Source organism: Pristis pectinata, chromosome 23, assembly GCF_009764475.1.
Source record: "Pristis pectinata isolate sPriPec2 chromosome 23, sPriPec2.1.pri, whole genome shotgun sequence".
Lineage (NCBI taxonomy): Eukaryota > Metazoa > Chordata > Chondrichthyes > Rhinopristiformes > Pristidae > Pristis > Pristis pectinata.
In genome coordinates, this window is record NC_067427.1 from 11,415,677 (window position 1) to 11,431,085 (window position 15,409).

Here is a 15,409-nt window from a genome sequence, read left to right on the forward strand (position 1 = left end):
ATATTACCTCATGTGATGTACCTTGTCCAAACAATTCCCTAAAGTTCTTGTAACTTGTTGAGAACACCTCTTGTTTATTGGTTTGAAGACTTGCATGGCTACTGATTTGACTTGTAAGCATAAAGTAAATTTCTGGCATCAAATAATCATCAGATCTTTGTGAAAATAAAGGTGGAATTTGAAGAAATTTTTCCATTAATCACTGAATATTGAAGAGGTCGGCTGGAGAAAAGAGGATGTCACTCCCAGCTTAAAAAAAATTTGTTGGAGAATTGATTCAAGACTACCAATTTGCTGAGGTGCAATATGCTATCAACTAAGTAACTTGTCCCAGCTTCCTTGAGAGAACCCTTGAATCTCCTCCATCCCCAAGTACAAGGGCATCTAGAATAGAGAAACATGTACAAGATTCTCCCAGTTGGGCATCATCCCATCTTGAAAGTTTATTGCAGAACCTTGTCCTCTAATTCACTTCCTCCTAGCAATGTGAGGTTACCTTCAACTCACAGATTGTAGTGGTTAAAGTTCACTTAGTACCACCTTGAAGGCACTTGTGGACAATGAACATTTGCTTGCCGTCAATGCCCAAGTCTTGTGAATTAACACGATAATTGTTGGCTGAGGTTATTAGAAAACCTTGATCATGACCAAAGGAAAGAAGTTATAATACTTAACTACAGGAAGGATGTGGTTGTGCTGAAGAGAGTGCAGAGGATGTTGCCTGGATTGGGGGACTTTAGTTACAGGGAGAGATTGGATAAGCTGGACTTGTTTTTTCTGGAGTGAAGGAGAGTGAAGGGTAGCCTGATAAGGGTATATACAATTATAAAATAGTCAAAAACTTTTACTCATGGTAAGGGAATGGAAAATGAGGGGTTTAAGGTGAACTGAAAGAGTTTTAAAGAAGATCCGAGGGTAAAGGTTTGTTTTTACACAGGGACTGGTTGATACCTGAAGCACACTGCTAGAGATGGTGGAATCATTATACTTAAGAGACATTTAGATCGGTATTTGGATAGGCAAGGCATAGAAGGATATGGACTTCATGTGGGTAAATGGCATTCGTTTAGATGAGCAGAAAGGTTGGCATGGACATGATTGGCTTCAGGGCCTTTGTGCTGTACAACTCTGACTCTGATTTCCTCTGCTATACTTGTAACCATAACACTTTTTCTTTGTGGAAAGTGCTAACTGGGAAACTAATCAGTTGATCAAAATGATGCAACCTTACCACTATTACTATGTAGCGGAATTCTCATTACCACTGTTAACCAAGACCAGTTGGTCTTAATGAAGCTTGCTGATTTTGTTTTTCTCCTTCTCCCCATGTTTAGTCATTGCATATATGCAATTTGTGGAAGATTATTCTGAGCCACAGCCTCACGTCTTTTATCAGACACCACAGAATGAACATATATATGAGCAGCGAAACAAACGGTTTCAGGAAGTCTATGGATTCAATGACTCCTTCAGCAGTACTGATTCATCAATAGAGATTTTGCCGCCTCCAGCTCTGCCACCCAAACAAAGACAACTGGTGAGTTTGACTTTATTTTTGCCAGGAATGCGTTTTTAAAAAAAAACTGATACGTCAAGGTTCAGATACACAGCTTGTAAACCTGAGCTTTTGGGAAGTGGCAAGATGGAAGTGTGGTGAGTGGAAGGAGAGGAGTGTAACTGGAAGATTATCACTTCAGTGAACAATAGCTGTTTTCCACTGGAAAAGCTTGGCACAGCTTTTATAATCCACTCTGGAATGCCCTAATTTTTTGCTTATTTTATGGATATTGGATTGAAAGTTTTTACCTTACTTTGAACTGGCAATGTATTTTGGTTATCATAGTTATTTCTTGCACATTGATTCTTAATTTTTCATAGAGTGGATTTTATATTTTGCAAATTACTTTGTTAATTCCATGTTCAGACACATTATCATTGAAAATAGAATTGGCTACGAGTTGTAACTTCATTTAACTATACAATTGGTATTGGTTTTAAAAATGATCTTTATTAACAATAGTTTTAAATAGTTTTAAAATTATTTAGTTTTTTTGTTCACTTCAAAGGAAGGACCTTATAGACCTTTTGGATATTTTGTTTTTCATTAAGGCTCAAGGTTGTACTTGATCACTTATTTTTCTGACCACTAATTTACATTTAGGGTGAAGGAAATACCGTGTTGCAAAGTAAATATTTCTAGGTAGGAAAAGGAAAGTCTCTCTTTATGACCCAGCTTGATCAGGCAACTAAACATTGGAACTTCTAGAGTAAAGGTGATTATAGCATTTTAAGATCCTTGTTTAACACTTTGACTTTCTTCAGTTAATAGGACGTAGTTATTGATGTAAGTACTCTGTAGTTGCCTTTTTAGCACAGAAAACAGAGTTTAACTCTGGTTTATTAAATTGGTGGTTCAAAGCCTTCAAAATTACAAAATAATGATCAATTCAACAGTTTCATAGCTCATTAATGTTAGTTTCTGCAGCTCATTTCACCATTTTAAGGGTACTAATAATGGTGGGCAAGTTGATGCTCAGTAGAGAATTTGCTGTATGGACTGCAGTGATTTGATATCCATTGAATATTTATTGGCAATAAAACAGGGCAGTTTGAAAAAGAGGGTGCAAAGGAAAGCTTAAATTCATTTAAGCAGCTATTGTCTTGCACTTAAATATATTTTTATTGTCTTGTTAGGTTGGATTGTTCATTTATGAAGTGCTTTCCTTGTAATTTTTATTTCTGACTTAAAGACAAAAGTGTAGCAATGTATTTCTTATGATTTGTAAAACAAATCCCAGCCACTTAAACTGTATGAGGACTTGATCTGTGGTCTTTCTTTCTAAAGGAAGTAACACATGAGCACATACAGCTGTCCCTGTATTCTGTAAATAATGCTATTGAGCATCATGTATTATGTCCACATTTTTATTTTTTGTATGCATGGATTTAAATGCATATTTCCTTCCTGGTCATTTTTTTAACATTCTGGGGCCTTTTTGACTGTTTGCCAGAATCTTTCAGTGTCTCATTCTCCACAAGTCAAGCGAAATGATGCTTATTATCTCATTTGGTACAGCTTGTTAAATCTGCATGTTCCTTTTTTTTGGGGCATTAGGATAAAGCATTGGACTAATTGAAGTTAAAACTAAAGTGGTGTGTTTTGATGCTGTCAAAGCAATATTGTTAGGTGCATTCAGAGTTATGCCAGTATTATTGGTTTTGTAAATTTGATACAAGAATCAGTTCAGACTTGATCTTGCAAACTATATCCGTAATGCATTCTACAACTGCAGTAATCAAGATTGGCAAACACAGCTTGTAGGCTGAGTTCTCCCTTGTGTAAAAGCATGTGGTAATTAATCATTGAGTTGTATTGGTAGTTATCCTATTTTACTGCATAATGACATGGCAAAAAGGATTCCTTTTGGATTGTGGGTAAAGTAAAAGTTTTTCTAACCCGAATAAGCGTTATTTGAAATACAAATTGGATTCTTTGGTAATCTTTGTATTGAGTTTCCTTTGCACCTTCAAAGACTAACGTTGCTGATTTGTGGAAATATTTTTGACATTTTGAAGTCGCAATTTGAAAACTTAATATTGATATTTAGTTACTGCTTAGAGTAATCCTTCACCAAACTTGATATTTCCTCACTTGCTTTCCAAGGTCTTGTTTTCCTTCAACTCTTTATTGCATTTTCATGCTACTTATTTAATGTACCAGGAATCAAACCACTTACTCTAAATTTGGAATTTGAATTCTTGGGTTTCTACAGAGAACTTTTAAAATTGATTTTTGCATTTAATTATGGTGCTGTACTTCACCTTTTTGAATCAAATGGTGCATATTTGCATTAACAATATCCTTTTTTCAGAAGACAAAGTCTAGCTTTCTTATGGTTGTACAGAAAACAGTATTGTGCATGACCACATCAAGCGCAAACATTTAAAAAGCTTGATTCTACCATAGCAGGGACCCTGTTCTAAAATAATACAGGTACTAAAATCTTTTAAGGTGTGCAGCCAAAATCACTGACCCTAGCAAGTTTACAATACAGTTGATAAAGTCAAGTGAAAGGTTAGTTTGCTAGTTTTGGAGACCATCCAGATTGGAGCAAAGAGGCATGATTCTGGCTAAACACCTGATTTTGTTTTCCCGGGGAGGTCAACCTTTTGAATACTGACATTTTGTGATTTCCACTTTAAAGAGATGTTATGTAAAACGTTTTGGAAATTTGGTTTTTCATTATATTTTATTCAGTCAAGCCAGTGTTTGATTATAAACGAGAAACCAATGCACCATCCAAATTGATTATTGTAAATCTTTCAACTTCTGAAATGAAGTGCACATCTTAAGGCGTTAAGAGCTAAAGGTCTATGGATCTTCAAAAAGTGCATAATAAGAAATCATTACTGTTTGACTTTAACCACCTTACTAGCACAAATCACTTTGGTAAGCTTTAAGTTACTTTTTCAGGCAGGAATATAAAACAGTACAGTAGAGGAATAGGCCTTTTGGCCCATGATGTCTGTGCCGATCATAATGCCAAATGAAACTAATCCCATCTGCCTGCACACGATCCATGTACCTCTATTCCCTTTGTGTTCAAGTGTTTGTCTAAATGCCTCTTAAATGCCACTATCCTGTCTGCTTTCACCACCCCGGCAGCACATTCAAGGGACTTAACACCCTGTGTGTTTTTAAAAAAAAATCTTGCCCCACATACCTCCCTTAAACATTCCTGCTCTTACCCTAAAGCTACCGTATGCCCTCCGGTATTTGTCATTTCTGCTCTGGGAAAGAGACTCTGAGTATCTACCCTATCTATGCTTCTCATTAATTTATAAACTTTTATCAGGTCTCCCCTCACCCTCACCATCATTTGAACATTGCCATTTTTTTGGCTCTGTAGAAAGAATCCTAGACCCAATAGTACGTAGATGCTCAAGGTTCCTAAAAAAAAAGAACAAGAAGTGGTTATTCAGTCATCAGAAATTCTTGTAGACACATCTGGTTAGAGTTCAGTTATGTAGATGAGAAGCTGTTCTCCTTGGAGAAGAGGACATTAAGGGGAGGTTTATTAGAGTTCAAAATTCTGAGGGATTTGGATACAGTAATGGCAGAGAAATTCTGATGGTAACCTGAGGACATGGATTTCAGACAACTGGTAAAAGAATTAGGCAGGAGGGATTTTCTTCTAAAGTAATCTAGGACTCGTTGCCTGAAAGGGAAGTGATAACAGATGTAGTAATAACCTGCAAAAGGAATTGGATATAAAGTTTTTACAGAGCATTAGGGAAGGAGAAGAGTATTAAGGCTACTTGGATCTGAGCTACCACAGTTACCATATGCTGAACAGAAGACTTGCTATTGGCTCTGGGATTCTTTTCTACTACGGAATAGTCAATACCTGTAAGCTTTTGATCCTTATCAGGATAGAGTCGACTAACTTCAAATGATTGGAAAGATTTCGCTGAAATCTTCTATCAGGTTAAAGGCATTAAAGAGATCTAGCCAGCAGTACAGAGGAGCAGTGAGTCCATTGGGGACAAATTTCTTTCAAATTAAGGTGACATGCAAAGCAAACCTTGGCTGGGTACTGAAATTTCTGTATCACTGGTGCTGTCTTACAGTCATTTTATATTTTGTTTGGAATCCATTGGTGTCACTTTGAATGTTGATGTGCCATCTCCAAATTCTGTTTGGATGAAGCATTGAGTTCCTGATCTCTAGAACTATCTGGACATGGTTCCTATCCAGAGATATTGGATATCTAGTGTATTGAACAGTTTTAATAGAAATTGGGAGCTTGAATACTTTTAAATTTGGCACTGGCTTGTTCAAGTGGATGTTTGAAAGAAATAAAAAGGATACCCATACCATTCTAACAAAATGTGTTTTCAAAGTGAAATTTGCAAGCTGGGAAGGTTTGCTATGGTGATGAAACAATACATAAAAAATTTCTTCAATGGAGAATCTCCTTGAAGGGGAGGGGGAGTGGGAAATGGTTGCGGGAGGGAAATGTAAAAATATCAGCTATAAAACTGAATGAATTCCATGGAATCCTGAAGCCAAAGATCTACAAACCACCATATGTGTCATTCAATAGAATCATTGCAGATAAGAAAAACAAAATATCTTAATCTGTATAATTGTGTGAAGATTTCAGCTGCTATAATTTATTACATAATAATATCCTCCAAATTGTAGTTTGTTCCCTTTGCTATTGACTGTTTCTATCTCTCTCTGCTCCTCGTCTCTCTCTCTCTCTGCTCCTCGTCTCTCTCTCTGCTCCTCGTCTCTCTCTCTCTCTGCTCCTCGTCTCTCTCTCTCTCTGCTCCTCGTCTCTCTCTCTCTCTGCTCCTCGTCTCTCTCTCTCTCTGCTCCTCGTCTCTCTCTCTCTCTGCTCCTCGTCTCTCTCTCTCTCTGCTCCTCGTCTCTCTCTCTCTCTGCTCCTCGTCTCTCTCTCTCTCTGCTCCTCGTCTCTCTCTCTCTCTGCTCCTCGTCTCTCTCTCTCTCTCTGCTCCTCGTCTCTCTCTCTCTCTGCTCCTCGTCTCTCTCTCTCTGCTCCTCGTCTCTCTCTCTCTCTGCTCCTCGTCTCTCTCTCTCTCTGCTCCTCGTCTCTCTCTCTCTCTGCTCCTCGTCTCTCTCTCTCTCTGCTCCTCGTCTCTCTCTCTCTCTGCTCCTCGTCTCTCTCTCTCTCTGCTCCTCGTCTCTCTCTCTCTCTGCTCCTCGTCTCTCTCTCTCTCTGCTCCTCGTCTCTCTCTCTCTCTCTGCTCCTCGTCTCTCTCTCTCTCTCTGCTCCTCGTCTCTCTCTCTCTCTCTGCTCCTCGTCTCTCTCTCTCTCTCTGCTCCTCGTCTCTCTCTCTCTGCTCGTCTCTCTCTCTCTCTCTGCTCCTCGTCTCTCTCTCTCTCTCTGCTCCTCGTCTCTCTCTCTGCTCCTCGTCTCTCTCTCTCTCTCTGCTCCTCGTCTCTCTCTCTCTCTCTCTCTCTCTCTCTCTGCTCCTCGTCTCTCTCTCTCTCTCTCTCTCTCTGCTCCTCGTCTCTCTCTCTCTCTCTCTCTGCTCCTCGTCTCTCTCTCTCTCTCTCTCTGCTCCTCGTCTCTCTCTCTCTCTCTCTCTGCTCCTCGTCTCTCTCTCTCTCTCTCTGCTCCTCGTCTCTCTCTCTCTCTCTCTGCTCCTCGTCTCTCTCTCTCTCTCTCTCTCTCTGCTCCTCGTCTCTCTCTCTCTCTCTGCTCCTCGTCTCTCTCTCTCTCTCTCTCTGCTCCTCGTCTCTCTCTCTCTCTCTCTCTGCTCCTCGTCTCTCTCTCTCTCTCTCTCTGCTCCTCGTCTCTCTCTCTCTCTCTCTCTGCTCCTCGTCTCTCTCTCTCTCTCTGCTCCTCGTCTCTCTCTCTCTGCTCCTCGTCTCTCTCTCTCTCTGCTCCTCGTCTCTCTGCTCCTCGTCTCTCTCTCTCTCTCTCTCTCTCTCTCTCTCTCTCTGCTCCTCGTCTCTCTCTCTCCCGCTGCTCCTCGCCCCTCTCCCTCCCTCCCTCTGCTCCTCGTCTTTTTTCTACCTTCCTTCCATGCAGGCATCCTATGCTGCTGCACCATCTTCTTCCTATTCTTCATCCTCCTTCTCATTCTCCTCCTCGTTCTCTTTCTCCTCCTCCTCTTTCTATCTTCAGCAGTCGAAGGTCCTTGTCCTGCCTGAGGACGCCAATACTGCTACCAGTATCAGCATGTCCGTCTCCAATTCCTTCCTGAGTCGTCACAACTCTTTATCTTCATCTTCGGTGAGTGTGCTGACTAAAGCTTGTGCCTTATGATCTGCTCTGTGTGTGTGTGTTCCTCAGCTGCCTTGGCTAATCAACACAGAAGTGCCAGACTTGGTTGTAATAGTTGGGCCTTTCAAAAAAAAAGCACTCTGCATTGATTTGCGATCTTGTTGCTTTTTAATTTGGGATGATCAAGAATTTAATATACATTTCCTAAATTGTAGATGGCTAATCAAAACTGTTGGGGGCAAGCTGTAGAGGATGAGGAGCCTTGCACCAGATTACTATCCAAAATTGTCATTACATTGGGCAGTCCTACAGAAAACATGCATTCGTTACTTAGGATGCAGCCTTTTAAAAGCTGCAGAGTTCTCTGCATTTTTTTTGTGCAAGAAATATCACGTGGCCAAGGTGACCAAACAAGGGTTCTGATAATAACTGCTAGTTGTACATTCTAAACATGAGCTGCATGTTTTGTATGAAATAAGTTTACATTCCAAGAATGACTTTAATACCTAACGTCATGATTTTGTTGGTGCTGCGGTGCCTGGAAGAGGAGTGAGTTTTTCCTCCTCTTGAAGTGTTTTCCTATCAAATATTGTTTCATGAAAGCTTTACCATCCATTTTCAGGACTAGATAATACAATAAGAATCTGCGTCTTTTGAATGGTTTGTTCACCTTTTGTTATTTACGGAATTGTTTTTTTTACAGGCTAATAATTTGTAGTTTCATATTTTGGTGTAGATCTGTGAAAATATGGAAGTTGCACCATCTCTGCATTTTTATGTTGGATGTGCTTTACGATATCATTTCTTATGAAATTAATTTGTCGTTTACTATTGTTCAACTAAAACCTTTTTACATCAAATTTCTCTAATCTGCGACATGCATATAAACTCAGTGGGGGTGGGGGGGTGGTAAATGACAGTGAAAATCTATTATTTTTGAGAGGCTAATTACACCTTTGCAGGCTGCGGTATTTGTGGATCAGTTCCAAAACATGACTCATAGCCTTTTTCTGTAATGTGTAGTGTGTGTGTGTATATTAAAAAAAACGCAAATTTCATTCATGGATTTCTGCAGCTTTTTATGAAAGTTTCCAAGGTGTTCCTCCGTATTTGTCCTGCAATGTTTGTTTACCACTGCCTGTTAATTCAACTGATTAATCTCTTGAGGGTTATTTTCAATCACCCAGCTGATGGGTTGACTGTCCGGTATCTTTACTTGATCCATCACTTTGTATTTTCACATTATTGATGAAAGTTTTTATTACGTGTGAACAAATAATTGTACATAATTAGCATGTCTACTAAATGTTTCATCTTCAAATTTCTTAGGGTGTTAATAAAGTGCTGTGAATATAAAGCTATTCCAGGTGAAATTGGTGAAGTGCAAGTTGAAGTAGATCTTTGTTATTCTGTTTAAGGAAAAAGTATATATTTTTTTTAAAACTAAGCCAGTCATTGCAGAGGCTTGTGTTGGAACAGAACTGCTGTACTGTTTATGGTAAGAAATTGATACAACAGAATGGATCAAGATTCTGATTGCATTCTAAATGCACCCTAATAACTACATTATTTCAAATCATTTGCAAAGAACATAAATAATTAAACGATACATCACTTAAAAGTTTTTTTTATATAAAGAAGCCATTGGCAAGCTGGAGAAACTCTGATGTTAATAATGTCAATACCAATGTTGATAAAGTATCAGAAGAAATTCTGCTAGCATACCAGTGTATGAATTCAGAGCAGGAATGTCTCTCAAGCCTATTCTACCATTTAATGAGATCACGGCTGCTCTGAATGTAGCCTCCTCTGATTTCTGTCTAGACATGTTAACCTTCTACCCCCTCGCTTATCAAAAACTTACCTATGCATTAAGAATTTTCAGAAGCTGCTTACACCACCCTTGGAGGAAGACTGTTCCAAAGATTTAACTGCTGAGAGAAATAATTTTGGCTTATCATCATCTTAAATTGCCGACCCCTTATTTTTAAACAATGACCACTACTTCTGGATTTTCCCACAAGAGGAAACATCCTCTCCATGTCCGTCCTATGAAGACCACACAGAATCATCTTTGTTTCAGTCAAGTCCTTCTCTGGCTTCCAAACTTCAGTGGATACAGACCAAGCTGTTCCAATCTTTCCTCGGAAGACAACCTGCCCATTCCAATATTAATCCAATAAAATTCTCTGAATTGCTTCAAAAGCTTTAATATCCTTCCTTAAGCATGGAGACCAATATTGTACATATTCTTCAGGTGTAGAAAGTCTCACGAATGCCCTATATAACTGAAGCATAATCTCTCTACTTCTATATTCTGTTCCCTTCGCAGTGTGATAACATGGGGCGGCACGGTAGCGTAGCGGTTAGCGCGATGCTATTACAGCGCCAGCGATCGGTGTTCGATTCCTGTCGCTGTCTGTAAGGAGTTTGTACGTTCTCCCCGTGTCTGCGTGGGTTTGCTCCAGGTGCTCTGGTTTCCTCCCACATTGCAAAGATGTATGGGTAGGTTAATTGGGTTTAAAATGGGCGGCGTGGACTCGTTGGGCCGGAAGGGCCTGTTACCACGCTGTAAATAAAATAAAATTTAAAAAAAAAATCCTGTACAATTATACTAGCCTATTGCGAATAAGGGCATCCAGATCCCTCTGCATCTTGGACCTCTGCAAGCTCTCACTGTTCAGATAATGTTTCATTTTTCCTGCCAGGATGGACAGTTTTGCAATTTCCCACATTATCCTCCATATGCCAGATTTTTGCCCGCACACTTTATATCTTTTTTTTTGTAGCCATCTTTTGTCCTCTTCACAATTTACTTTCATACGTATCTTTGTGTCATTGGTAAATGTAGCAATCAACCTTCAGTCATTTCATCCAAGGTACATTGATGATGCCATCACTCATGGAAGGGGGAATGTATATGGAATTGAGGCAGTAATTAACGACATGCCATATTTGTGTGATTCATACTTTGTTCTTGCCACAGCTAGTGATGCATTCAAAACATTCCAACCTGTTCCAGGCAGATGGCTGAAGGCTGTCTGTTCTGATTTATTTTTTGCATTGGAATTGATTCCTTGTCCTAAACTGTAATAAGACCTTTTCTAGGTCTTAGAAAAGACTTATCAAGCTCTTTACTTCTCATAGCTTAAATGCTAATACTTAACTTTTTTTTTAAGACATTTTGTTCTCTGCACTTGACCTAATGTTACCAAGTTAGTAATTACAAATTAATAGTCTTAAAAACGTAGTAAACCTACAAATTACTGTATCCTTTAACCTGTTACATTTATAAACTTGATTGCATTATACATTTAAGACTTAAAATTTTATAATTGATTATCATGGAGCCATACAACCCTAAATCATAAAGTGCCTGACATCATTGTAGAGAAATGGCCACTTGAGATGGTTGCTGTGATATTTATTATACAGTAATGTTTTTTTTATTTTTCTGTTTTACTCTGTTTAAAGGCCCACATTTTAGAACATTACATCTTGAAATCTTGTTCCTGCCTCAACAACCTAACAAGTTCCTATTTTCGTCTTTGAGTCTCCAATCCATCAAAATAAAAGTTCCACTTCTCTGTTTTGTATTGCTTGAACCACAAGTGATAAATTGCCAACAGGTCGTGTTTAATGCTGTTTATGGATTGAGATGCTAAGTATTTGAAGATGGTTCAGATCATGTTTCCTACTATAGTTTCTCCCAACTCCAATTAGGAATTGCACGTGAAGAGCTGCAGAAGGATCAATGTTATATTTACTCTACAAAACAATTTTAATGTTGAATTGGACTCTGCTAACTGGGTATGGCTGCACCCAGTTTGATCTGCCTCGGTTAGCTAGCTATTTTGATTTGTTTAGATACATAGTTGCTGGATTTATTTGGGTATTGATTGTTTTAATAAATGGCATTAATGAGATGACAGGACTATAAAATACATCTTGCTTAGGTGGGATAAGTAGTGTATGAGAAACTCCCATTTAATTTTGTCCCACCAGTAGGTGTAGGCCACAAATGCAGCCTGATGTTTTTGTCTTCACCTGAATTCTTGATTATTTTAGGGTAACTACACTTTTCTGCATTTTTGTTCTTCTCTGTTCTTTCATTGTTAATTTCTTGTATTTTGTCATGTATTTGTTTAGTAATTTGCCTAAACTATGAAAACATCAAAGTATTGCAACGTGTCTTAATTTTTGAACAATTAGAAATTTGAGTATGCAAGGCAGACTTAGCACAACTTAACTGAGAATCATTTATGTTGTAGCTATAGTTATTTTTGCAAAAGAAAGTTTTCTAGTCCTTTAAGTGACTAAATGTTGACAGAAATCTATAAATATTTTGAAACATTTAAAACAAGTATATGAAGATACGAGGGAAGAGAATAACTCCATTGTCTAAGAGATTGAGCTGTCAAAATTAAATGATTTAAATGGAGACTTTTGGAAGATGGTGAATAAGAATTTCAGTTGGCAGAGACCTGGTGACTTGGGTGGAAGAATCACTTGAATGATTAATCTAGATTGATGGTTTGGTCAAAGAACAGAACTACAAGGTTTGGCGTTGGCAATAAAATCACATTGCGATCTTCTCCGCAATGGGTAAATGCAATGTGTGGGATACCCAGGAATTGCATGTAACGGGTGGAACAGTGATTGCTTTGATACTATCTTTAATCAGGAGAGGTTTAGTGCTATGGATGTGAAAACATTTGGACTGGAGGTATTGATTGGTTGGCTACAGCATCTTTAAAGATCATGGAGAAAAAGGGCACACATTGGACAAATGACCACAAAACCAAAAACAAAAGGACTGCTTGTATGCTTCAGCTTCATAATTTATAATGGACACAGGAGTTTTTATAAAAATATTGCATGTTTGGATCATTTTCTGCAGGGTGTACACTTGGAATTTTCTTCTGTAATAAAAATACATTTATGGATGCTGAAGGAAAGGCTATCAACAGTGGCTGAAAATTGAAATTAAAATGGCAGATTTGCTCTGGCTTATTTATTATGTAAACCTTAAGCAATTGAGGAGTTAAAGGTATACCATAAGGGTGATGGATCTGGTGCTGTTTGGATTTAGCAATTCAAGGTTTGGAAAATACATTCTTTGTTAATTTATACATAATATTTGGAATAAAATGGACAGATTCCATATGCATTTATTTTAATTTGGAGCTAAACACAAAAAAAGAATTAAAGTATGCTAATATTCAATGAAGAAAAATGATATGGAAATGTGCTGGTGCTGGTGCAGCTGAATTTTGGAAGATCTGCTGCTCACCAGATCTAATTATAAAAATATAGGGTGTGTACATCCTCTATTTTTACATCATTACCACAAGAAGTTGCTAGTGGGTTTTGGTCCTCAATGGACTATATGGCTAAATTCTTAATCCCACATTTGGGGAGGGCATACAGATTTTTGTAAACTTGCATTATAGGAGATCAGATGCATAAATTGGTGATTTTCACATTGACATCGTGACATTTTAAAGTCAGTATGGTTCAATAACTGAAGGAACATTTAATTGTCATCCTTTTAAACCGCGCCCCCCCCCCCCCCCCCCCCGGGAACTTCTGTAGACTTAAATGTATAGAACATGCAGTTAGTTTATGGCAATGAGATTGGAATGTAATTGCATTCAATAATGCCTAGCTCTCAATGGGGAAGTTTCTCTAGGGTAATAGCTAGACATCAGCAGTCTAAAGCTCATTCATTCATTATAGCTTAATTGTTCACAACTATTGTGGGTCTACTTACATAGCATCTTTCATAAGTTAGGTGTCATAGGGCACTTGAGCAAAATCAAATCAAATTTGACACCAGGTGAAGTCAGGAGTTTTAATGACAGGGAAAGTATGGCCAATGATGTCACTGTTGATGTGTAGACTTTCATGTTGATTCACAAGATTGAACATAAGGTTGTACAAGTACATTTCTCAATTTCCTTCCCACACTTTATGACAAATTTCAATTGGTCATAAATGGAGCTCCAGCTATGTTCATGCTTTGCAACAATCCAAATGTTATAAAGCTATGAAATTCTCCATTTAGTAGCTATTTTTAATTTCTCTTTCTTAAAATTAAATGGTTCTCCTTCAAGCTGTAACAGTGGCTTGCAGGTAGGAAACAATGAATTTATCCATATAAGCAATGCCGAAAGGTATGAGGTGTTTTTGATATTCGGGGACCCAATTATCCTAAGTCAATTCAAACGCCATTTTGAATGATAGGCAAAACACTTGCATCTACAGACTTGAATCATTGTGGTGATCTTCATGTAATGTGGAGAAGATGACTAAAACATTGCCAGAAAAATAATATTAATTTGATAGATTTGTGGAACATAAACTCAAAAAATCAAAGAATAAATAGGTGACATTTTATATATGTGTGCATGTAGAATAGTTTATGGCCTTGCTACTGCTGCTGCTGCTACTACTACTTCCTACTTTAACTGCTTCCCCTATTTACTTTGCCAAGTGGTCATAAATTGAGGATGTTTCAACAGTATTAGTAGCTGATCTTAGTTTTGTTGCACAATTAGGATTCACAGGCTAGGCAGGTTGAAGCTCAAACATGAGGGCCATATTGTTGAGCTATGTATCAAATAAACGTATTTCTTTTAATTCTATTCAGTATCAGAAAGAAACAAGACTCCTCAATTTTCAGAAGGGAATTCTTGCATTGAAGAATTTTTTTTTGGTACATACCCAATTCTAATATTATTGAAGGTCATTGCCATCCATTATGAGTACAGTTTAACTTTCTTCCAGTTTGAGGTAAATTTGTGTGGATATGATTGACTGCAGACTGAGGCAGCTGATCGTCCACATATAGTTGTGTTCTTCAGAAAGTTTTGGAAAGAGATCATAAATAAGGAATTTTGTTTGAAAAGTGTTTCATCAGAGTTAATGATAATGAGCTATTAGGATTATGTTGGTTAAGAAGTTGTATTTAAAAATCTTATCAGCACAGGACTGCTGTTCACCTGCCACTTTGCTTTCACAGATTTCACAATTCTTAGTTCATTTACAAATGTTGTCAAGAGTTTTCTGTTTCTGTCCAGTAATTACATCTGTAATGTGGTGAGTATTAGGTGACATTTTCTATAAATTAGCTTTTTAAATTTTCATCAAATGTTTACAGATCTTTGGACTTAAGATACCCAAAGCTGTATTGTGACCTGCATTTCTGAATCCATTTTGGTCAGTTTCAGCGTCATAGAAGTTGTATTTGATCCAACGGTTTTTAATTGCTTTGCAAAGTTCTCACCTGAGCAAACATTTGAGCAAATCCTCCACCATATTTAAACATGTGTTCTGCTTTAGTGTCTCCAAGCAAAATAAATGTAAGTGATGTTTTGTACAAATAAGCCAATGTTCTGTCCAACATTCCATATCATATTTATTTGATGACCTTGACCAGGTGTGCTATCTTTTATTACTGACCAAGACAGATTTAATCAAACACCAGTGAATAAATTCAGTTAACTACCAGAAGAGCCCCAAACTGTCAGTTTATTTACTGGGACCACTGACCAGGAGAATAAATGCATATAAAGCTGTTCATCAGGTTCAGGACTATGCTGCATTATTCATTTATTTATTAAATTCACAAAATAAGAAATAAATTC

The 15,409-nt window shown here is 37.9% G+C and overlaps 1 protein-coding gene across 13 annotated transcripts in view; it reads left to right on the forward strand.

Annotated features, from left to right (window-relative positions):
* The window catches only part of LOC127581994 (rap guanine nucleotide exchange factor 1-like), a 149,671-nt gene that overhangs the window by 88,405 nt on the left and 45,857 nt on the right, over positions 1-15,409 (forward strand). For 7 of the 13 annotated variants that reach the window (XM_052036882.1, XM_052036884.1, XM_052036885.1 and 4 more), the window contains exons 10-11: positions 1,335-1,537; positions 7,566-7,769. In XM_052036882.1, the coding sequence (XP_051892842.1) occupies positions 1,335-1,537; positions 7,566-7,769 (407 nt within the window). The remainder of the gene's footprint in view (positions 1-1,334; positions 1,538-7,565; positions 7,770-15,409) is intronic. The other 6 variants (XM_052036886.1, XM_052036891.1, XM_052036892.1 and 3 more) reach the window with 1 other exon arrangement.